The 24361-nt window shown below is 37.4% G+C and overlaps 1 protein-coding gene across 6 annotated transcripts in view; it reads left to right on the forward strand.

The window, feature by feature from the left end:
* TTC8 (tetratricopeptide repeat domain 8) overlaps positions 1–10572 on the forward strand; it is a gene marked incomplete at both ends in the record, with an annotated part of 50588 nt that extends 40016 nt beyond the window's left edge. For 4 of the 6 annotated variants that reach the window (XM_079701409.1, XM_079701410.1, XM_079701413.1 and 1 more), the window contains 5 exons: positions 3532–3671; positions 5012–5186; positions 5499–5621; positions 8424–8507; positions 10456–10572. In XM_079701409.1, the coding sequence (XP_079557535.1) occupies positions 3532–3671; positions 5012–5186; positions 5499–5621; positions 8424–8507; positions 10456–10572 (639 nt within the window). The remainder of the gene's footprint in view (positions 1–3531; positions 3672–5011; positions 5187–5498; positions 5622–8423; positions 8508–10455) is intronic. The other 2 variants (XM_079701412.1, XM_079701414.1) reach the window with 1 other exon arrangement.
* Positions 10573–24361: the final 13789 nt, after the last annotated feature.

The following is a 24361-nucleotide window of genomic DNA, read 5'->3' on the forward strand; positions in this document are numbered from 1 at the left end:
AATTGGTGATAAATTTAATAGATGTAATTTTTAATTGAGATATAGTTGATATACAATACTGTATAAGTTACAGGTGTACAACATAATGATTCACAATTTTTAAATGTTATACTCCATTTATGGTTATAAAATATTGGCTATATTTCCTGTGTTGTACAATATATTCTTGTAGCTTATTTTATACGTAATAGTTTGTGTCTCTTAATCCCCTGTTCCTGTCTTGCCCATCCTTCCTTCCCTCTCCCCACTGGTAACCACGAGTTTGTTATCTATATCTGTGTCTGTTTCTTTTTTGTTATATTCACTAGTTTGTTGTATTTTTTAGATTACATATATAAGTGACATGATATAGTATTTGTCTTTCTCTGACTTATTTCATTATGCATAATACACTCCAAGTCCATTCATGTTGTTGCAAATGGCAAACTATCACTCTTTTATAGCTGAGTAGTATTCTATTATGTGTGTGCGTGTGTATATATATATATATATATATAAATATATATATATATATATATATATATATATATAAAATCACATCTTCTTTATCCATGCATCTGTTGATGGACATTTAGGTTATTTCCATATTTTAGCAATTGTATGAACTTCGGGGTGCATGAATCTTTTCGAATTAGTGTTTTTGTTTTTTCAGATATATACTCGGGAGTGGAATTGCTGGGTCATATGGTAGTTGTATTTTTAGTTTTTTGAGAAACCACCATACTGTCTTCCACTGTGGCTGCACCAATTTGCATTCTGACCAACAGTGTACGAGGGTTCCCTTTTCTCCACCTCCTTGCCAGCATTTGTTAGTTATGGTCTTTTTGATGACAGCCATTCTGACAGGTGTAAGGTGATATCTGATTGTGGCTTTAATTTGCATTTCTTTGATGATTAATGATATTGAGCATCTTTTCATGTGTCTGTTGGCCATCTGAATGTCCTCTTTGGAAAAATATCAATTCAGGTCTTCTGCCCATTTTTTAATTGGGTGGTTTATTTTTTAATGTTGAATTGTATGAGCTGTTTATATATTTTGCATACTAACCACTTATCAGTCATATGAGTTGCATATATTTCTTCCCATTCATTAGGTTGTCTTTTCATTCTGTCAGTGGTTTCCTTTGCTGTGCAAAAGCTTTTAAGTCTATTTAGGTCCCATTTGCTTATTTTTCCTTTTATTTCCTTTGCTTTAGGACAGCGGCCCCCAACCTTTTTGGCATCAGGGACCAGTTTCGTGGAAGATAATTTTTCCACAGATGGGGGAGGGGGAGTGGTTCAGGTGGTAATGCGAGTGATGGGGAGCAATGGGGAGCTGCAGATGAAGCTTTGCTCGCTCGCTCACTGCTCACCTCCTACTATGTGGACCGGTTCCTAACAGGCCACGGACTGATACTGGTCCATGGCCTGAGGATTTGGGACCCCTGCTTTAGGAGACAGATCCAAAAAAATATTGCTACGATATATATGAAAAAGTGTTCTGCCTATGTTTTCTTCTAGGAGTTTCATGGTTTCTGGTGTTACATTTAGGTCTTTAATCCATTTTGAGTTTATTTTTGAATATGGTGTGAGAAAATGTTCTAATTTCATTCTTTTACATGTAACTGTCCAGTTTTCTCAGCACCACTTATTGAAGAGACTGTCTTTTCTTCATTGTATATTCTTGCCTCCTTTGTGGTAGATTAATTGACCATAAGTACCTGGTTTTATTTCTGGGCTCTCTATTCTGTTCCATTTATCTATATGTCTTTCTGGTTTTGTGCCAGCACCATACTGGTTTTGTTTGTTTGTTGTTGTTGTTTTTGGCTACACTGTGCAGCTTGCAGGATTTCCCTGACCAGGGATCCAGGGATTGAACCCGGGCCACCACAGTGAAAGCCCAGAATCCCAATCACTAGGCCACCAGGGAAGTCCACCATACTGTTTTGATTACTGTAGCTTTGTAGTATAGTCTGAAGTATGATTCCTCCAGCTCTGTTCTTCTTTCTTAAGATTGTTTTGGCTATTCAGGGTCTTCTGTGTCTCCATACAAATTTTAAAATTATTTTTTCTAGTTCTGTGAAAAATGCCATTGCTATTTTGATAGGGATTGCATCAAACCTGTAGATTGCCTTGGGTAGTATAGTCATTTTAACAGTATTGATTTTTCCAATCCAAGAACATAGTATATCTTTCCATCTGTTTGTGTCGTCTTCAATTTCTTTCATTAGTGTCTTATAGTTTTCCAAGTATAGATCTTTTACCTCCTTTAGTAGGTTTATTCCTAGTATTTTATTCTTTTTGTTGCAATGGTAAATGGGATGTTTATTTAATTTCTCTTTCTGATAGTTTGTTGTTAGTGTATCAAAATACAACAGATTTCTATGTATTAATTTTGTATTCTGTAATGTTACTGAATTCATTGATGAGCTCTAGTAGTTTTCTGGTGGTGTCTTTAGGAATTTCTATGTATAGTCTCATGTCATCTGCAAACAGTGACAGTTTTACTTCTTCCTTTCCAATTTGGATTCCTTTTATTTCTTTTTCTTGTCTGGTTGCTGTGGCTAGGACTTCCAACTCTATGTTGAATAAAAGTGGTGAGAGTGGGCATCCTTGTCTTGTTCCTGATCTTAGAGGAAATGCAGAAATCTTCAACAAAATATTAACAAACCAAATCCAACAATACATTAAAAGGATCACACCGTCATCAAGTGGGATTTATCCCAGGGATGTAAGAATTTTTCAATATTCACAAATCAATCAATGTGATAAACCACATTAACAGATTGAAAACTAAAAACCATATGATCATCTCAATAGATGCAGAAAAAACTTTTGAGAAAATTCAGCATCCATTTATGATAAAAACTCTCAAGAAAATGGGCATAGAGGAATATACCTCAACATAATAAAGTCCATATATGACAGACCCACAGCTAACATCATACTCAGTGGTGAAAAACTGAAAGAACTTCCTCTTAGATAGTTGTTCATTTGTTTGTCTTCCTACCAGATGTAACCTCCTTGAGGACAGTACAGCCATCTTTCCGTATCCAGCGGGGATTGGTTCCAGCACCCCTTGGTTGCCAAAATCCATGGACGCTCAAGGCCCTTATATAAAATGGCATAGGATTTGCATATAACCTACCCACATCCGTCTGTATACTTTAAATCATCTCTAGATTGCTTATAATACCTAATACAATGTAAATGCTATATAAATAGCTATAAATACAATGTAAATGCTATATAAATACTTGCTAGTGCAGCAAATTCAAGTTTTGCTTTTTGGAACTTTCTGGAATTTTTTTCTGAATATTTTTGATCTGTGGCTTGTTGAAATTGTGGTTACGGAACCTGCAGATACAGAGGGCTGACTGTAATTTTATCTTATTGTTCACATTGTGTCCCCAGGGCCTAGAACAGAGTCTGGCATATGGTAGGCTCTTAATAAATATTTAATTGAATAAAATAATGTAAACCAGTCAGAATAAAAATAATTTCTTGTCCAATATTAATACAGTATTGCTCTTCTGTCTTGATGGAGAATAGGAAATGAACAATATTTCATCAGCCACTGAATACTACAAAGAGGTTTTGATACAGGACAATACTCATGTGGAAGCCATTGCATGCATTGGAAGCAACCATTTTTACTCTGATCAACCAGAAGTAGCTCTCCGGTTTTACAGGTGCACTTTATATTCAATTTGTAGAACTGCTTTCCTATGAAATAGTGATGCAACAGTAATAAAGATGGGATGAAAATGTAGAGAAATAATGTTTAGGCCACGTCTGAGACTAAAAATTCAAGCACCCAGATGTTTTATGAATATTAAAGCTATATCTAATAATTTGGAAATGCACAAGTATTTGGCATCTTGCAGAAACACACCTGGATAATTGCCTGAGTTTTTAACACCTTGTCATTGTATAAATTGGCCGTTTTGTCATCCACCAATAATAGGTTAACAGTTCCTAGAAGCACTTCCACATCACTGCCTCATTAATACCACTGTACATAATATCAAGACCCTGAAGGTAAAATAGTAATGTGATTTGCAAAGAGCAGTGGGCCCCAGGCCCTAATCCTGATGAGGACCTTAAACAGGATTCTGGTTTTGTGAAGTATTGTCAACTCTTGTCCAAATATTTTTTCAAAATCTAAACAAATTATTCTCACTGGTTCTTTGAACACGTACTTATTTTACCCTATAGATGGTTCCTGAAAATTTTTAAATTATGATTTTCTCTTTAGCCCCTGGGTAGTATACAAGGAGATAACTGGCAGCTGACAAGAGTTCTTTCCAAATATATGTTGAAGCATAAAACAATAATATGAATGTAGCCTGTGCACATACAGCTGACTCCACTCGCCTACCCCCACAGTGGCTCATGGGTTCCTTGGGGCAGCTGGGGTGATTTTCATATGCTTATTTGAACTCTCATCCTTTGGGATTAATGACACATAGAAACAAAATGAGGTTCTTGAGCTGCAGTGTGAAAGCTAAGTGGATAACGTGGGGATCCTCTGACAATCTTGTCTTCCTGAGTAGAAGCTAATCGGAGGTCATTAGATGCAGCTAAACCACACAATACAAATAACCAAAAACAGCATCCAACTCAGCTGAAAACTTGGCGGTAAATGCTAAACACAGGCCTCAAATTTGACTAGAAGCTCTTAGAAATTTACCTACAAGCACCAAAGCTGTATGAGGCAAAAATGTGTGGGTTTTACTTTATGTGACTATTTATTGATTATTTTGATTCTCTAACAAAGCTTTTGGGGAAAAAAAAAGTTATGTAAGTTATTCTGACCTTGCCTCTGGATGCATTTCCTATGACTAGTACCATTACAAAAGACATGCTTTTGTATTTGCTCTAAAATATTTTTCATTTACTATAATACTTTATGTTCTTTGGAGGGTAGTAAAAATTATAAAGTGAATTCATTTCTAACTTTGTGAACAATATGTCTTCATATTTATAAAGTTGGTCTGACACCAAAATATGTGTGCTCTTTTTCCAAAAGGCGACTCCTGCAGATGGGTGTCTATAACTGCCAGCTTTTTAACAACCTGGGGCTCTGTTGCTTCTATGCCCAACAGTATGATATGACTCTGACCTCATTTGAACGTGCCCTTTCTCTGGCTGAAAATGAAGAAGAGGTAGCTGACGTCTGGTACAACTTGGGACATGTAGCTGTGGTATGTTGTTTCTGTAATATAATTTCTGTAATAGAGAAGGTAGCTGCATGTTAGTTTGAAGAAGTTTTCAGATATTGGAAATCCAGGTTTGGTGACAGTCTTTGTGGCAATTTGGAGATTGCTAGGGGTCACTGCAGCTCATTTTATCTTCTTAGGTTAAATCCTCTTATGTACAATTCACACTTGACTCCTGTGTTGGTACTTGTTGTTTATTCTGTGGTGGCCGAAAGATTTGTATGACGAAAGGGGGGCGGAGGTGGCAGGAGGAAGTGAATGGATTTGTGTGTACGAGTTTGTGCTTTTCTTTTGCAGGGGATAGGAGATACAAATCTGGCCCATCAGTGCTTCAGGCTGGCTCTGGTCAACAACAATAACCACGCAGAGGCCTACAACAACCTGGCCGTGCTGGAGATGCGGAAGGGCCACGTCGAACAGGTCAGTGAACTACTGGGTTACTGTGGACAGTCTTCTTTCTTCAAAGAAAAGCTGTCACGTGCAGCTCTCTTTACGTTATAATTTTAAAATGAGCTCTGGAGTCTGACTGGCCTGGGTTTGATCCCAGCTCTGTCACGTATTAGCAATGTGACCTTGGACAAGTTACTTAACCTTTCAGTATCCAAAATAGAACACTTGATTTTATTAGGACAAATCTGCACCTCCCCAGGCTTCCCTATCTTCGTGAACTGTTCCACCACTCACACCGCCCCCCCATCCGCCATCCAGCTGCTCAAGCCAAAACCCTAGGACCCACCCTCGAAACCTGTCTTTTCTGAGTGCCTTCCCTGCCACCCTTTGCCTCCGTGCTGTCCAGGGAGCCCTGCCAGTTCTATCCCCACCTCTTCAGTCCTCCCCTCCCGGCCCCCTTCTCCAAGCTGCTCTCATCTCCTGCCTGGGTGACTACAAGGGTCTCCGAGCTATTGCTTTTGTTTCCACTTCCATCAGCAGGTAGGCGCACCCTATAATACATCTCCCCCAGAGCAGCCCAGAACACGGGTCTCCAACCCCTGGGCTGAAGCCTGTTAGGACCCGGGCAGCACAGCAGGAGGCGAGCGGCGGGCGAGCGAGCGAGCGAAGCTTCATCTGCCGCTCCGCATCGCTCCCCACCGCTCGCATCGCCGTCTGAATCGCCCCCCCATCCGTCCCCCCATCCCTCACCCCCGCCCGTGGAAAACCTGTCTTCCACAAAACCGGTCCCTGGTGCCAAAAAGGTTGGGGACCGCTGGCCTAGAGGATATTTTTAAAAAACAAGATTATTTTATTACTACATTGCTTAGCATCCTCCAAAGGCTTCTCCTTGCACTTGGAATAAAATTTGAACTTCAAACCTTAGCCTACGGGGCCCCACCTAATCTAGCCTCTGGGTCCCACCAGACTGTATCTTTTGCCACTACTGACTTCCAGAAACATTAGCTGCTTGCTGCTGGGCAGTGCCTGTTCTTACTGTAGTGCCTTTGGAAAATACTTTCAGAACCTGAAATGACTCTTTTCTTTTTATCATTCAGGTCTTAGCTTAAAAGACCTGCTTGAACATCAGTCTAAAGGAGCCCTCAGGTGCTATCACATCTATCACATCTCCTACTATTTTTTTCTTCACAATACTTATCATTTTATCAGATATTTTCATCTTTATGTGTAGAATGTAGAATGCTAGCTGCATGAAAGCAGGGACCTTCACTGTCTTCTAACTGCTATATTTTCAGTATTGAAAACATTGCCTGACACTTGGTAGGTGCTTAGTATCGGCGGAATGAGTGGATGATAAATAAAATAGAGTAATAACAGTACTGACCCTAAGGTGTCCTTGTGAAGATGAGCAGATTGTGCATGCAAAGCCCTTGGCATAGTAAAAGTACATGATAGATGCTTAATAAATTGTATTATTATTACTGTTATTATTTACATAACAAGAAGTTTAAAATGCTGAATACACTCATACAATATTAATGGCAATCAACATCGATAGATATTACATTCTCTGTTTTACAGATGAAGAAACAGACTAGAGGACGGTAAGTAACTACCCAAGGTCACAGACGCAGTGAGCAGCACTCCAGGATGTTAACCTCCAGCCTGGTCTCCTAAGCACATTGAAAAACTTAATAAAGCAAGCAAAGAAACATCACTGGATGCTGCCTTTGTTTCACAAAATTTTCCCGAAGTAAATAAGATGGATTTGTATTTTTTAAACAAAAACTAACTACTCTAAAATGGGAACTTGTTCTGTTATAGAACTTTGCCTGTGTCCATGTGAAGCAAGTGTTCTTTATGATTTTCTCTGTTTCCATGTTGGTGATTTTCTTTCCCTCCTACTTACTGTAGTTTCTCCAGCATACAATTGATTTGAAATGTTTTGGTGAAAGGCTTCATTATTATTAAAAATTATAGCTCAATTTAAAAAAAAATAGCAAATCATAAAACAAAAAAATTAATATCCACCATCCTATTTAAACTATTATTTATTTTCCATTAAAAAAAGATAAAAGAATTTGTCCTCAGGGTCATACATAGAAGTTTGGCTACAAGTTGAAAGGCTGTTTGGCAGTTTGGAATGCTGAGTTTGTGATCTTAACAATGAGTGTACGGGCATCTCATGTCTCTCAGTGGTCTCTGCAATGTGTGATCCTTTGAGTCTAGAGGGGACAAAAAAATGATGTGAATTTTGTCTTTTGAGTACTTTAGAGAACAGAAACCTTGTCATTTTCAGTCGCCTTCAGTTGTCATTTTCAGGTCAGCAGTATAATAAATGCTTGCTCAGTGTCATCCAGCACATAAATTGGGGATTTGAATTTACAATGGTTTTTTGGTGGTTTTTGTTGTTGCATTAGAGAACAGGTAATTAGAAGCCTACTAAATCAATCAACATCAACAAAAACCAGATTAATAAGACTTTTTAGCATTGAGAGCATTATTTTTCAATTGTACATCATACTGAAATATAAACTTTGTAAGATCAGTGTTTCTCACATAACTTTTGGATTCCATCATTTTCTCCATATTTTGAAGCATTTTTTATTAATATAATTTTGGCAAGATATAGGTAGTTCCTGGTTATCAGTAAGTTGTATTTCATGAGGAATTCATCTTATTTATTACAGGGTTATGTTTATTAAAGTCCTATCCTGGGTAAAGTATTCTTTTACCAAAAAAAAAAAAAAATCACAAATACAGTGCTAATATATGCTCATATAGCTTTGGTTTCTCTTTTCTTTCATTCTTTCTCTTTTTTTTTTAACACAGGCAAGAGCACTGTTACAAACTGCTTCATCTTTAGCACCCCACATGTATGAGCCGCATTTTAATTTTGCAACAGTTTCTGATAAGGTATTCTCTTTCTTTGTCAATTTATCATCTGACCTGTTTGTTTTTCTTTCTTGCTTTTAAAAAATGTACAGTTAAATAAGGACATTCTACCCATAACTTCCTGAGAGAAATTATTTTTTTCAACACTTAATTATTATGTACACATATGTCTTCACTTCGAGGGACAGTTTAATACACTTTAAGTATATTTATCACTGAATATTAGCTAAACTTAACACCATTATAGATTGCAGAAGAATTATTTTATGTTTTCAAATATGACATTTAATCATTGAAAAACTATTCATTAACTCCTGGTTTGGGAAGGATTTAGTAATTAGCGTTTGCAGCAAGGAAATCCTGTATATTATTTGTAGGTCATATTGCCATCAAGTCTGGCATGATGCTATAAAATTAGGGATATTGGTGAAAGCTGTTTTAGCTATGAACAACATGGGAAAAATGCAACGGTTGATACTGTGTTACAAGTCAGTTAACATCCAAGAGCTAAAAGGAATCATGTGCCATTTTAACAATAAGAGGAAACAAACAAAAGTCATCTAATAACTTTTACTTAGAAACCTTGCTTTAACATGGAAGGTGAGTTTTGAGGATAAGGAAATGGCTAAAACTGTTTGCTGATGTGAAGACTCTTTCTTTATAGACCAAAAGACATTATAAAAATCATTTTTCATAGCATGAATGTGAAGTCATTTGCACTTTCATTTCTGTTTTGAAAATAAAATAAGCTGTTATTCATAAGTTGTCATTTTTGAGTGCTTGTTAAGTGCTGGCCACTGTTCCAGGTGCTCTCCGAACCGCTAATTCTCTCAACAACCCTGCGATGTAGGTAACACTTACCTCCCCTACTCATTTTTTCATACAACTGATGTTTCATTTGTTGAGCCTCTGCTACGTACCAGGCACTGTTGTTGGCACAGAGGATGTTAGCAATGAGTAAGACAGAAACCTCTACCTCATGCAGCTTATATTCTAACGGAACCCAGGGCTTCTGGAACTTAAAAGACTTCCCTGGAGTCCCATGGCAGAATTCATGCCCAGCTCCCAAGGATTCCCACATATTTTCCACTGCACTGTGCTGCCACTTAGTTAAACCACAAAGAAGCCTTGATTACTTTCTTTCAGGACTATTGTTACATTTTAATAATATATAATGCAAGTGAAATATTTCTTTAAGCCAAAGGCTACATTACCACAAGAGAAAATTGCATGTTGAAAAGAAATGCTATGATTTAAAAAAGGAAACTTACGCTTGTAATTCATATGCATTTTACCAAAAAACTACCAGAAGTGAATGATCTAGATTTTTTTTGATTTTTTTGGTGTGTACACACTAAAAAGCTTTCTCTTTTTAGAAATGTATACATGAATCAAGATACATTCAGATGGATTTGGTTACTGTGTGTGTTTTTCTTGGGGACTGGACTTTAACACAAAGTTTATTGAAAATCAGATATGTCCTTTATAAACTTTTAAAACCAGGTTATCTGCCCAACATTACTGTGTTAGCAACCATTTAAAAGCTCCTAGAGCATGTTATTGTATCTTAAATACAATAGTTTTTACTTGAATTTTCTGTCTAAAAGATAATACAAAATATGTCATTGTCTGTGGTACATTACAAATAGTTTTCTTACAGAGCTGGCTGTTTTAGGATGCAGACACCAATTTATTTTTATGATAACTATCAGTGACAGGAAAAGAAAACACAGGTTTATGAATTCATAACTAGGCAACTGTAATAGAGCAGAAATTATTTATGTAATTTGTTATTTTACTTTTCTCATATTTTTTCAAGATTGAATTGTAATCTAGGTGAAAAAAAATTTAAATCAAAGTAGCACAATCAAGCAATTCACCTTGGGTTTCTACACTGTGCAGATACTATGTCTTTTTTTTTTTCTGGTTCTCATTCTGTGGTCTTATTCTGGTCTGGTCTTTCTTACAGATGGGAGATCTACAGAGGAGCTACATTGCTGCTCAAAAGTCTGAAGTAGCATTTCCAGATCACGTGGACACTCAACATTTAATTAAGCAGTTAAAGCAGCATTTTGCTATGCTCTGATTTTTCCTCAGACTAAAGATATTCTTAGGGAGGAACATTATGCAAGGGAAAAAGTAGTGTGTATATATATGTGTAGTACAAACTGTGCTTGATATTAGTGAAGGTGACAAGGAAATTTAAACCAGAATGTTTAAAACTTTATAATAATAACTTTATAAGATAATGTTATAAAAGACAGGATTTTGTAAGCAGATTATGAAACCTCCCACATTATATGGTAGATGTTTGTTTATAATGTTTACAAAACATTTTCATGAATTTCCTCAATTTTTATAAATGCACATTTTTAATGTCCTGACCATTAGCTATCATGTAGCTTAAAAGGTCTGAAAGCTGCCTTTAAAATTGCACTTTTATGACTAAAAGTGTATATACTTATCCTTGGTAGAGACTTTAGAGATTAAAAATTGTACTTAAAGCTATTTTTTATCAAATGCTTTGCGAGACACTCTACTTTTTCTTATATATTATGCTTTCAAATAAATGTGTATAAAACACCATCATTCTGTTATTTTTCAGGAGTTTTTATTTCAGTCATCTCTGTTAAAAAAAGTTTTCCAGAAGTCCACGAGTCTTAGAAATCAAGTCGTTATTCTAATTTTATTTGAAATGATGTATGATCAATTTTGCTTTTTCCTGAGAAGGTATTTATGGGCTATCATGTTGTCAATATAAGAATATCAGGATTAGAAATGGAGTCATAGGCCAGAAGTCGCACTGTGGTCAGCCCTGAGAAGGTTAGGCTGGACCCAATACTGTGTGTTGTAAAATCCTAGACAGGCTCTCCTCTCCAGTATTTAGTGGAATTCTCATTGCAGTGTTCATACAATGAAATGTGTTAAAGGGCCAAGGCCACTCACATTCATATTTTGGGCTTTGGGCTCCATCTATGTTACTTTACGTTTTTTAACTTTATGAAAACTATTTTACAGGTATTTATTTGTTTCTGTTCAGATTATACAAATAGTACTACTTAGCTGACAGAACACAAAAAAATGTGAATTCAAGGAATAGCTTGTTTGAGGCTGGAAGTAATTTCAGAGACTATGTAAATGAATCTCTCCATGGGACAGGAGGAGGCCAGGCCCAGAGTCACACTGCTGGTTGGTAAGGCTGGAAACAAGACCTGCTCCGGCACTTCAGGCTTGAACCTCCCCTGGTTCTCCATGATACGCCAGTGCTTGTTCAGCTTGCGAGAATTTCCTCAAGCACTATCAGATTTCCTAACACTGTATGCAATATTTAGGTTCAAGTTTTATATTGTGAATTATTTTCTTAGTTAATTTAAAACAAGAACTAATAACAGTGGCTAGCATTTACTGAGGATGTTGTATGTACCCAGCACTGTTCTGGAGCACTTGATATGGAGTAATTCATTTAATTCCCATTACAGTCCTATGAAATGCTGTTACTCCCATGTTACTCATGAAAAAAATGAGGCACAGAGCAGTCAAATTACGTGCCCCAATTCTAAAGCTATTAAATGGCAGAGCTGGGATTCAAGTGCACATTTAATATAGTGGTTAAGAGCACATACTCAGGAGCTAAATGCACATTATTTATAAAGGAATGGGTATAAGGGTAACAGCAGATTTCTGTGTGGCCCTGGAGTATGTGTTCTTAACTACTATGTCAAATCTCCTCTTAGTGTTTCTCCTGTAAATAAAGCTACTATTGTTTAAAATGAATGTTACATGGATTAGTAAAGTTGAATAATAAGGGACTATTAACAACAGCAAAAAAATTAATGAACCAGCATTCCTAAGGTGATATGGAGAGATTTTTATCTTGAATTTATGTTAATTCAGCGTGAACACCAATGCAAAGAATGAGTCAGGATGGCTAAGGGCAGAATGATGACATAACACTGCATCAGAAGCTACATATATTTTGCAGCAAAATTATTTCTGGACCGCATAACTTCTGGCTTCTGTGCCAACATTTCTATATCAGGAAGGTTAACAATTGTCTTCTGCCATGATTAAAAAACTGTTCTATCCATATAAAATTGTTCAGCCGAAACTAACATTATTGAGCTTCCAGCTGATGAAGACAAGATATGGCAAGAAGGCTGCCTACGATGAATAATTGCTGAGGTTAGAAGTTCTTCCTTTCCAAAAGGGTCACATCTGAACCAGTTCCCTATGGTACTACTGTTCTCTTACATTTCTGAATGGTATTTCCCTGCATCAGAGCACCCATCAGGATATAATTTATGGCCTAGAAATAGGAAAATTAATAAAGATAACACATTACTATAGTTTCCACCACCAACTCTTTATTAATATGAGGGATTTTTAAAAAACTTTTATTTATTTATTTTTGGCTGCATTGGGTCTTCATTGCTGCGTGCAGGCTTTCTCTTGTTGCGCCAAGTGGGGGCTACTCTTCATTACAGTGCACAGGCTTCTCATTGTGGTGGCTTCTCTTGTTGTGGAGCACGAGGCTCTAGGTGTGCGGGCTTCAGTAGTTGTGGCGCATGGGCTTAGTTGCTCCGCAGCATGTGGGATCTTCCCGGACTGGGGCTCAAACCCATGTCCCCTGCATTGGCAGGCAGATTCTTAACCACTGCACCACCAGGGAAGACCAATATAAGGGATTTTTATCAAGAGCTTTCAGCTGGAATTGAATTTAAGCATTCAGAAAAACAACAAAGATTTTAGAACTACCACAGGAGAACTCAGCCTTGGAAAATAATGAACCCAGAAATTAAGTTTTGGTAAAAGGCTGGATAGTTTCAAATTCTAGGGAATAGGTAAATTGGAATGATCCATGGATATGTTCCAGAGGTCTAAAATGGTTATCTAGGCTCAGATATTAGGGGGAAAAGTTTATCTATCAATTTGAAAATAACCACAGTTTTACATCCTTCCATACTGATGGCTTTAGTCCTATTTTTGGCTGACTAAAAATTTAACATTTTTGAGAGAAGCTGTCATTTTACATCCTCAGTATTAAAGCCCAATTCTGGAGATAAAAGAATAAGGATTACATAAAGATTAAATTATAATCCTTGGAGGCTATATTTCTTGCAATGTGATACTTTCCCTTACCTGAATCCTGACTAATAAGGAGTAATTGGTAAAATGTGAATGATGGGAACTCTTGGAGAAAGCAACCACGTTATCTTAGGGAAGAAAAGGTCATATTTAGACAGATATTAGGAAGAAATATTTTTCCTGTTTTAAATCAGAGAAGATAGATCTTCTTCCAGTGTTTGAAACTCAAGTTTCTATGGGCTCCAACATTTTCTCTCTACTGGATTTTCTCTCTTTCTCTTTTTTAAAAAATCACAGTCCCTGTAAACCTTCCCCTTTCTAGAACTCCATTATCTCCTTTGTCAGGACATCTTGAAAGGGCAGGTGATGTTTGTTGCCTACTTCCTCATCTTCCAATTGTTTCTAGACCCTCTTCAGTCTGGCTTCAACTCCTACCACTACTCAGCTGCTCTCGCTGAGGTCATTAATGACTGTCATTAGCAAATCCAGAGTGGTGGTTGTTGTAGTTTTTTAACATAACAGCTTTTTAAAGATAATATTCATGTACCACACAATTCTTGCTTTTAAAGTGTACCGTTTATGGCTTTTAACATATACACATTAAGGCAACCATCACTATAATCAATTTAAAAACACTTTTGCTATGCCCGATAGAAACTTCATACCCATTAGCAGAATTTGTTCATTATTATTATTTTTTAACATCTTTATTGGAGTATAATTGCTTTACAATGGTGTGTTAGTTTCTGCTTTATAACAAAGTTAATCAGTTATACATATACATACGTCCCCATATCTCCTCCCTTTTGCATCTCCCTCCCTCCAACCCTCCCTATCCCACCCCTCTAGGTGGTCACAAAGCACCCAGCTGATCTCCCTATGCGGCTACTTCCCACTAGCTATCTATTTTACATTTGGTAGTGTATATATGTCCATGCCACTCTCTCACTTTGTCCCAGCTTACCCTTCCCCCTCCCCGTATCCTCAAGTCCATTCTCTAGTAGGTCTGTGTCTTTATTCCCGTCTTGACCCTAGGTTCTTTTTTTTTTTTTTTTTTTTTTTTTTTTGCGGTACACGGGCCTCTCACTGTTGTGGCCTCTCCCGTTGTGGAGCACAGGATCTGGATGCGCAGGCTCAGCGGCCATGGCTCATGGGCCCAGCTGCTCCGCGGCATGTGGGATCTTCCTGGACCGGGGCACGAACCCGCGTCCCCTGCATCGGCAGGCACACTCTCAACCACTGCGCCACCAGGGAAGCCCTGCCCCTAGGTTCTTCATGACCATTTTTTTGGTCTGTTTTTTAGATTCCATATATATGTGTTAGCCTACGGTATTTGTTTTTCTCTTTCTGACTTACTTCACTCTGTATGACAGACTCTACGTCCATCCACCTCACTACAAATAACTCAATTTTGTTTCTTTTTATGGCTGAGTAATATTCCATTGTATATATGTGCCACATCTTCTTTATCCATTCATCTGTTGAGGAACACTTAGTTTGCTTCCATGTCCTGGCTATTGTACATAGAGCTGCAATGAACATTTTGGTACATGTCTCTTTTTGAATTATGGCTTTCTCAGAGTATATGCCCAGTAGTGGGATTGCTGGGTCGTATGGTAGTTCTACTTTTAGCTTTTTAAGGAACCTGCGTACTGTTCTCTATAGTGGCTGTATCAATTTACATTCCCACAAACAGTGCAAAAGGGTTCTGTTTTCTACACACCCTCTCCAGCATTTATTGTTTGTACATTTGTTGATGATAAGCATTCTGACCGGTGTGAGATGATATCTCATTGTAGTTTTGATTTGCATTTCTCTAATGATTAATGATGTTGAGCATTCTTTCATGTGTTTGTTGGCAATCTGTATATCTTCTTTGGAGAAATGTCTATTTTGGTCTTCTGCCCATTTTTGGATTGGGTTCTTTGATTTTTTGATATTGAGCTGCATGAGCTGCTTGTAAATTTTGGAGATTAATCCTTTGTCAGTTGCTTCATTTGCAAATATTTTCTCCCATTCTGAAGGTTGTCTTTTCGTCTTGTTTATGGTTTCCTTTGCTGTGAAAAAGCTGTGAAGTTTCATTAGGTCCCATTTGTTTATTATTGTTTTTATTTCTATTTCTCTAGGAGGTGGGTCAAAAAGGATCATGCTGTGATTTATGTCATAAGTGTTCTGCCTATGTTTTCCTCTAAGAGTTTGATAGTGTCTGGCTTTACATTTAGGTCTTTAATCCATTTTGAGTTTATTTTTGTGTATGGTGTTAGGCAGTGTTCTAGTCTCATTCTTTTACATGTAGCTGTCCAGTTCTCCCAGCACCACTTATTGAAGAGGCTGTCTTCTCTCCACTGTATATTCATGCCTCCTTTATCAAAGATAAGGTGACCATATGTGCATGGGTTTATCTCTGAGCTTTCTATCCTGTTCCATTGATCTGTCTTTCTGTTTTTGTGCCAGTACCATACTGTCTTGATTACTGTCACTTTGTAGTATAGTCTGAAGTCAGGGAGCCTGATTCCTCCAGCTCCGTTTTTCATTCTCAAGATTGCTTTGGCTATTCGGGGTCTTTTGTGTTTCCATACAAATTGTGAATTTTTTTGTTCTAGTTCTGTAAAAATTGCCAGTGGTAGTTTGATAGGGATTGCATTGAATCTGTAGATTGCTTTGGGTAGTAGAGTCATTTTCACAATATTGATTCTTCCAATCAAAGAACATGGTATATCTCTCCATCTATTTGTATCATCTTTAATTTCTTTCAACAGTGTCTTATAATTTTCTGCATACAGGTCTTCTGTCTCCTTAGGTAGGTTTATTCCTAGATATTTTATTCTTTTTGTTGCAGTGGTAAATGGGAGTGTTTTCTTAATTTCACTTTCAGATTTTTCATCATTAGTGTACAGGAATGCAAGAGATTTCTGTGCATTAATTTGGTATCCTGCTACTTTACCAAATTCATTGATTAGTTCTAATATTTTTCTGGTAGCATATTTAGGATTCTCTATGTATAGTATCATGTCATCTGCAAACAGTGACAGCTTTACTTCTTCTTTTCTGATTTGGATTCCTTTTATTTCTTTTTCTTCTCTGATTGCTGTGGCTAAAACTTCCAAAACTATGTTGAATATTAGTGGTGAGAGTGGGCAGCCTTGTCTTGTTCCTGATCTTAGTGGAAAAGGTTTCAGTATTTCACCACTGAGGACGATGTTGGCTGTGGGTTTGTCATATATGGCCTTTAGTATGTTGAGGCAAGTTCCCTGTATGCCTACTTTCTGGAGGGTTTCTATCATAAATTGGTGTTGAATTTTGTTGATAGCTTTCTCTGCATCTATTGAGATGATCATATGGTTTTTCTCCTTCAATTTGTTAATATGGTGTATCACATTGATTGATTTGCATATATTGAAGAATCCTTGCATTCCTGGAATAAACCCCACTTGATCATGGTGTATGATCCTTTTAATGTGCTGTTGGATTCTGTTTGCTAGTATTTTGTTGAAGAGTTTTGCATCTATATTCATCAGTGATATTGGCCTGTAGTTTTCTTTCTTTGTGACATCTTTGTCTGGTTTTGATATCAGGGTGATGGTGGCCTCGTAGAATGAGTTTGGGAGTGTTCCTCCCTCTGCTATATTTTGGAAGAGTTGAGGAGTATAGGTGTTAGCTCTTCTCTAAATATTTGATAGAATTCACCTGTGAAGCCATCTGGTCCTGGGCTTTTGTTTGTTGGAAGATTTTTAATCACAGTTTCAATTTCAGTGCTTGTGATTGGTCTGTGCATATTTTCTATTTCTTCCTGGTTGAGTCTCGGAAGGTTGTGCATTTCTAAGAATTTGTCCATTTCTTCCAGGTTGTCCATTTTATTGGCATAAAGTTGCTTGTAGTAATCTCTCATGATCCTTTGTATTTCTGCAGTGTCGGTTGTTACTTCTCTTTTTTCATTTCTAATTCTATTGATTTGAGTCTTCTCCCTTTTTTTCTTTTTTTAAAAATAAATTTATTTATTTATTTTTGGCTGTGTTGGGTCTTCGTTTCTGTGTTGAGGGCTTTCTCTAGTTGTGGTGAGCGGGGGCCACTCTTCATCGTGGTGTGCAGGCCTCTCACTATCGCGGCCTCTCCTGCTGCGGAGTACAGGCTCCAGATGCGCTGGCTCAGTAGTTGTGGCTCACTGGCCCAGTTGCTCCATGGCATGTGGAATCTTCCCAGACCAGGGCTCGAACCCATGCCCCTGCATTGGCAGGCATATTCTCATCCACTGCGCCACCAGGAAAGCCCTCCCTTTTTTTCTTGATGGGTCTGGCTAATGGTTTATCAATTTTGTTTATCTTCTCAAAGAACCAGCTTTTAGTTTTATTGATCTTTGCTATCGTTTCCTTCATTTCTTTTTCATTTATTTCTGATCTGATCTTTATGATTTCTTTCCTTCTGCTAACTTTGGGGTTTTTTTGTTCTTCTTTCTCTAATTGCTTTAGGTGTAAGGTTAGGTTGTTTATTTGAGATGTTTCTTCTTTCTTTTTTTTTTTTTTTTTTTGCAGTACGCGGGCCTCTCACTGTTGTGGCCTCTCCCGTTGTGGAGCACAGGCTCCAGATGCGCAGGCTCAGTGGCCATGGCTCATGCGCCCAGCCGCTCCGCGGCATGTGGGATCTTCCCGGACTGGGGCACATGTCCCCTGCATCAGCAGGTGGACTCTCAACCACTGCACCACCAGGGAAGCCCTGTTTCTTGTTTGTTAAGGTAGGATTGTATTGGTATAAACTTCCCTCTTAGAACTGCTTTTGCTGCATCCCATAGGTTTTGGGTTGCTGTGTTTTCATTGTCATTTGTTTCTAGGTATTTTTTGATTTTTTCTTTGATTTCTTCAATGATCTCTTGGTTATTAAGTAGTGTATTGTTTAGCCTCCATGTGTTTGTATTTTTTACAGATTTTTCCTTTAATTGATAACTAGTCTCATAGCGTTGTGGTCGGAAAAGATACTTGATACGATTTCAATTTTCTTAAATTTATCAGGGCTTGATTTGTGACTCAAGATATGATCTATCCTGGAGAATGTTCCATGAGTACTGGAGAAGAAGGTGTATTCTCTTGTTTTGGGGTGGAATGTCCTATAAATATAAATTAAGTCCATCTTGTTTAATGTATCATTTAAAGCTTGTGTTTCCTTATTTATTTTCATTTTGGATGATCTTTCCATTGGTGAAGTGGGGTGTTAAAGTCCCCTACTGTGATTGTGGTACTGTCAGTCTCCCCTTTTATGGTTGTTAGTATTTGTCTTATGTATTGAGGTGATCCTATGTTGGGTGCATAAATATTTACAATTGTTATATCTTCTTCTTGGATTGATCCCTTGATCATTATGTACTGTCCTTCTTTGTCTCTTGTAATAGTCTTTGTTTTAAAATCTATTTTGTCTGATATGAGAATTGCTACTCCAGCTTTCTTTTTTTTTTTCTTTTTTTTTCTTTTTGCAGTACGCGGGCCTCTCACTGTTGTGGCCTCTCCCATCGCGGAGCACAGGCTCCCGACGCGCAGGCTCAGCAGACAAGGCTCACGGGCCCAGCCACTCCACAGCATGAAGGATCCTCCCAGACTGGGGCACGAACCCATGCCCCCTGCATCAGCAGGCGGACCCCCAACCACTGTGCCACCAGGGAAGCCCTTCAGCTTTCTTTTGATTTCCATTTGCATGGAATATTTTTTTCCATCCCCTCATTTTCAGTCTGTATGTGTCCCTAGGTCTGAAGTGGGTCTATGCAGACAGCATATATACGGGTCTTGTTTTTGTATCCATTCAGCCAGTCTATGTCTTTTGGTGGGAGCATTTAATCCATTTACATTTAAGGTAATTATCGATATGTATGTTCCTATTACCATTTTCTTAACTGTTTTGGGTTTGTTATTGTAGGTCTTTTCCTTCTCTTGTGTTTCCTGCCTAGAGAAGTTCCTTTAGCATTTGTTGTAAAGCTGGTTTGGTGGTGCTGAGTTTCTTAGCTTTTGCTTGTATGTAAAGTTTTTAATTTCTCCATCAAATCTGAATGAGATCTTGCTGGGTTGAGTAATCTTGGTTGTGGGTTTTTCCCCTTCATCACTTTAAATATGTCCTGCCACTCCTTTCTGGTTTGCAGAGTTTCTGCTGAAAGATCTGCTGTTAACCTTATAGGGATTCCCTTGTGTGTTATTTGTTGTATTTCCCTTGCTGTTTTTAGTATTTTTTCTTTGTATTTAATTTTTGATAGTTTGATTAATATGTGTCTTGGCGTGTTTCTCCTTGGATTTATCCTGTATGGGACTCTCTGTGCTTCCTGGACTTGATTAACTATTTCCTTTCCCATATTAGGGAAGTTTTCGACTATAATATCTACAAATATTTTCTCAGTTCCTTTCTTTTTCTCTTCTTCTTCTGGGACTCCTATAATTTGAATGCTGGTGCATTTAATGTTGTCCCAGAGGTCTCTGGGACTGTCCTCATTTCTTTTCATTCTTGTTTCTTTATTCTGCTCTGCAGTAGTTGTTTCCACTGTTTTATCTTCCAGGTCACTTATCCATTCTTCTGCCTCAGTTATTCTGCTACTGATCCCTTCTAGAGAATTTTTAATTTCATTTATTGTGTTTTTCATCACTGTTTGTTTGCTCTTTAGTTCTTCTAGGTCCTTGCTACACGTTTCTTATATTTTCTCCATTCTATTTCTAAGATTTTGGGTCATCTTTACTATCATTATTCTGAATACTTTTTCAGGTAGACTGCCTATTTCCTCTTCATTTGTTAGGTCTGGTGGGTTTTTACCTTGCTCCTTCATCTGCTGTGTTTCTCTGTCTTCTCATTTTGCTTAACTTACTGTGTTTGGGGTCTTCTTTTCACAGGCTGCAGGTTCGTATTTCCCATGTTTTTGGTGTCTGTACCCAGTGGCTAAAGTTGGTTCAGTGGGTTGTGTAGGCTTCCTGGTGGAGGGGACTGGTGCCTGCATTCTGGTGGATGAGGCTGGATCTTGTCTTTCTGGTGGGAAGGTCCACATCTGGTGGTGTGTTTTGGGGTGTCTGTGGCCTTATTATGATTTTAGGCAGCCTCTGTGCTAATGGATGGGGTTGTGTTCCTGTCTTGCCAGTTTTTGGCATAGGCTGTCCAGCACTGGAGTTTGCTGGTCATTGAGTGGAGCTGAGTCTTGGCTTTGAGATGGAGATCTCTCGGAGATTTTCACTGTTTGTTATTATGTGGAGCTGGGAGTTCTCTTGTGGACCAATGTCCTGAACTTGGCTCTCCCACCTCAGTGGCACAGCCCTGACTCCTGGCTGCAGCACCATGAGCCTGTCATCCACACGGCCAGGTACATGGGGAGTTTCTTGCCTTTTGGGAGGTCTGAGGTCTTCTGCCAGTGTTCAGCAGGTGTTCTGTAGAAGTTGTTCCACGTGTAGATGTATTTCTGATGTATTTGTGGGGAGGAAGGTGATCTCCATATCTTACTCTTCCACTATGTTGAAGCTCCTCCCTCAGCAGAATTTGTTGAGCTTGTAGATTGACTTGGGGACTATTGCCATCTTAACAATATTAAGCCACCATCACCCTGATGCAAAAATCCTCAACAAAATATTAGCAAACCAAATTCAACAGTATTTTAAAAGGATAATACACCATGATCAAGTGGACTTATTCCAAGGAGGCAAGAATGGTTTAACATCGGCAAATGAATCAATGTGATACACGACATTAACAAAATGAAGAATAAAAATCATATGATCATCTCAATAGATGCAGAAAAAGCATTTGGCAAAATTCAACATCCGTTCGTGATAAAAAAAAAAAAAAACCTCTCAACAAAGTAAGTATAGAGGGAATGTACTGCAAAATAGTGAAGAGCATATATGACAAGCTCACAGTTCACATCATACTCAACAGTGAAAAGCTGAAAAATTATACTCTAAGATGATGAACAAGACAAAGATGCCCACTCTTGCCACTTTTATTCTATATAGTATTGGAAGTCCTAGCCAGAGCAGTTAGGTATGAAAAAGTAATAAAAGGCATCCAAATCAGAAAGGAACAAATAAAATTGTTTCTATTTGCAGATAACATAATATTATATAAAGAAAACCCTAAAGACTCCACCAAAAAAAAACTGTTTGAACTAAAAACTGAATTCAGTAAAGTTACAAGATACAAAGTCAATATACAAAAGCCAGTTTTGTTTCTATACACTAACAACAAGCTGTCAGAAAAATTAAGAAAACAATCCCATTGACAATTTCATAAAAAGAATAAAATACCTAGGAATAAATTTAACCAAGGAAGTGGAAGACCTGTGTACTGAAAACTATAAGACATTGATATAAGAAATTGAAGACACAAATAAATGGAAAGATATTCCACACTCATGGATTGGAAGAATTAATATTGTTAAAATGTCCATACTATCTAAAGCAGTCTACAGAGTCAATGCAATTCCTATCAAAATTCCAATGACATTTTTCACAGAAATAGGACAATTCTAAAATTTGTGTGGAACTGCAAAAGACCCTGAAAAGCCAAAGCAATCTTGAGGAAGAAGAACAAAGCTGCAGGCATTGCACTTCCTGATTTCAAACTATATTACAAAGTTATAGTGGTCAAAATTGTATTGGCATAAAAACAGACACACAGATCAATGAAGCAGAATAGAGAGCCCATAAATAAGCCCACACAAAGATGGTCAATTAACTTATGACAAAGGAGGCAAGTATATACAGTGGGAATGGACAGTTTCTTCAATAAATAATGCTGGGAAAACTGAACAGCCACATGCAAAAGACGACTATCTTAAACCATACACAAAAATTAACTCAAAATGGATTAAAGATTTGAATATAAGACCTGAAAACCATAAAACACCTGGAAGAAAACAGGTGGTAAATGCCTTCACATAGGTCTTGGCAACGATTTTTTGAATCTGACACCAAAAGCAAAAGCAATAAAAGTAAAAATAAACAAGTGGGACTACATCAAACTAAAACACTTCTGCTCAGCAAAGGAAACCATTGATAAAATGAAAAGACAACTGACTGAATGAGAAAAAGTAATTGCAAACCATATATCCAAAATATATAAACAATTCATATAAAAAACCCCAACCAAACAACAACAATCTGATTAAAAAATGAGCAGAGGATCTGAACAGACATTTTTCTTAAAAAGACATACAGATAGCCAATGGTACATGAAAAGGTGCTCAACATCACTAGTCATCAGGGAAATGCAAACCAAAAACCACAATGATATATCACCTAACACCTGTTATAATGGCTATTATCAAAAAAACAGGAAATAACAAGTGACAGTGAAGTTATGGAGAAAAGCAAACCCTTGTGCACTATTGGTGGGAATGCAAACTGAGGCATCCCCTATGGAAAATAGTACGGAGGTTCCTCAAAACTTAAATATAGAACTATGATACGTCCAGTAATTCCACCTCTGAATATTTATCCATAGGGAATGAAAACATTAACTCAAAAATATAGCTGCACCACCATGTTCACCAAAGCATTATGCACAATATCCAAGATTTAGAAACATTAAGTGTCCATCAATGAATAAATGGATAAAGAAAATGTGATATATACAGATATAGAGATTAGTCAGCCATAAAGAAGGAAATTCCACCATTTGCAACAACATGGATGGACCTTGAGGGCATTATGCTAAGTGAAGTAAGTAGACAGGGAAAGACAAATAACATATTATTCCATTTATGTGTAGAATCTTAAAAACAAACAAACAACAATAGATACAGAGATACAGAGAACAGATTTATGGTTACCAAAGGAAGGTGAGGGGTGGGGTGAAATAAGTGGGGGGTGTCAAAAGGCACAAACTTCCAGTTATAAAATAAATAAATCACCAGAATATAATGTACATCATGGTGACTATCGTTAATAATACTATATTGTATATTTGAAAGTTGCTAAGAGAATAGATCTTAAAAGTTCTTTTGTGTTTTGAAAGACATTGTTAAGAGAATGGAAAGACAAGCCACAGGCTAGAAGAAAATATTGGCAAACCTTATATCTGATAAAGAATTTGCACCCAGAAAAAGAGCTCTCAAAACTCAACAATAAAAAAACAACACAATTTAAAAATGGGCAAATAATTTGAATGGACACTTCACCAAAGAAGCTATATGGATGGCAAATAAGCACATGAAAAGATGTTCAATATGTTTATTCATTAAAGAAATGCAAATTAAAATTAAATTAGAATGGCTAAAATTAAAAAGAGAGACCATACCAAGCGTTGGTTAGCATGTAGAGCAACTGGAACTATCATATTCTGGCAGTGGGAGTGTAAATTGGTACAGCCACATTGGAAAACAGTTTGGCAGTTTCTTACAAAGTTAAACGTACACCTCCCATATGATCTAGGCATCCCTATTCCTTGGTATTTACCAAAGAGAAATGAAAGCATACGTTCAAAAAAAGAGTTGGACATGACTGTTTATAACAACTTTATTTGTAATAGTCCCAAACTGGAAACAATCCAAATGTCCATCAACAGCTGATGAATGGATAAACTGTGGCATATCCACACATGGAATACTATACAGCAACGAAAAGGAATGAACTATTGATATATGTGCAACATGGATGAATATCAAAATAACTATGCTGAGTAAAAGAGCCAAACAAAATGAAGCACATGCTATATCATTCCGTTTATATAAAACTGTAGAATATGCAAACTAATCTATATTGACAGAAAGCAGATCAGTGGTTGCCTGGGGATAAGAGTGGGGTGATACAGGGAGGAGTAGGAGCGATTATGAGGATTATGAA

Source organism: Hyperoodon ampullatus, assembly GCF_949752795.1.
Source record: "Hyperoodon ampullatus genome assembly, chromosome: 3".
Classification (NCBI taxonomy): Eukaryota; Metazoa; Chordata; class Mammalia; order Artiodactyla; family Ziphiidae; genus Hyperoodon; species Hyperoodon ampullatus.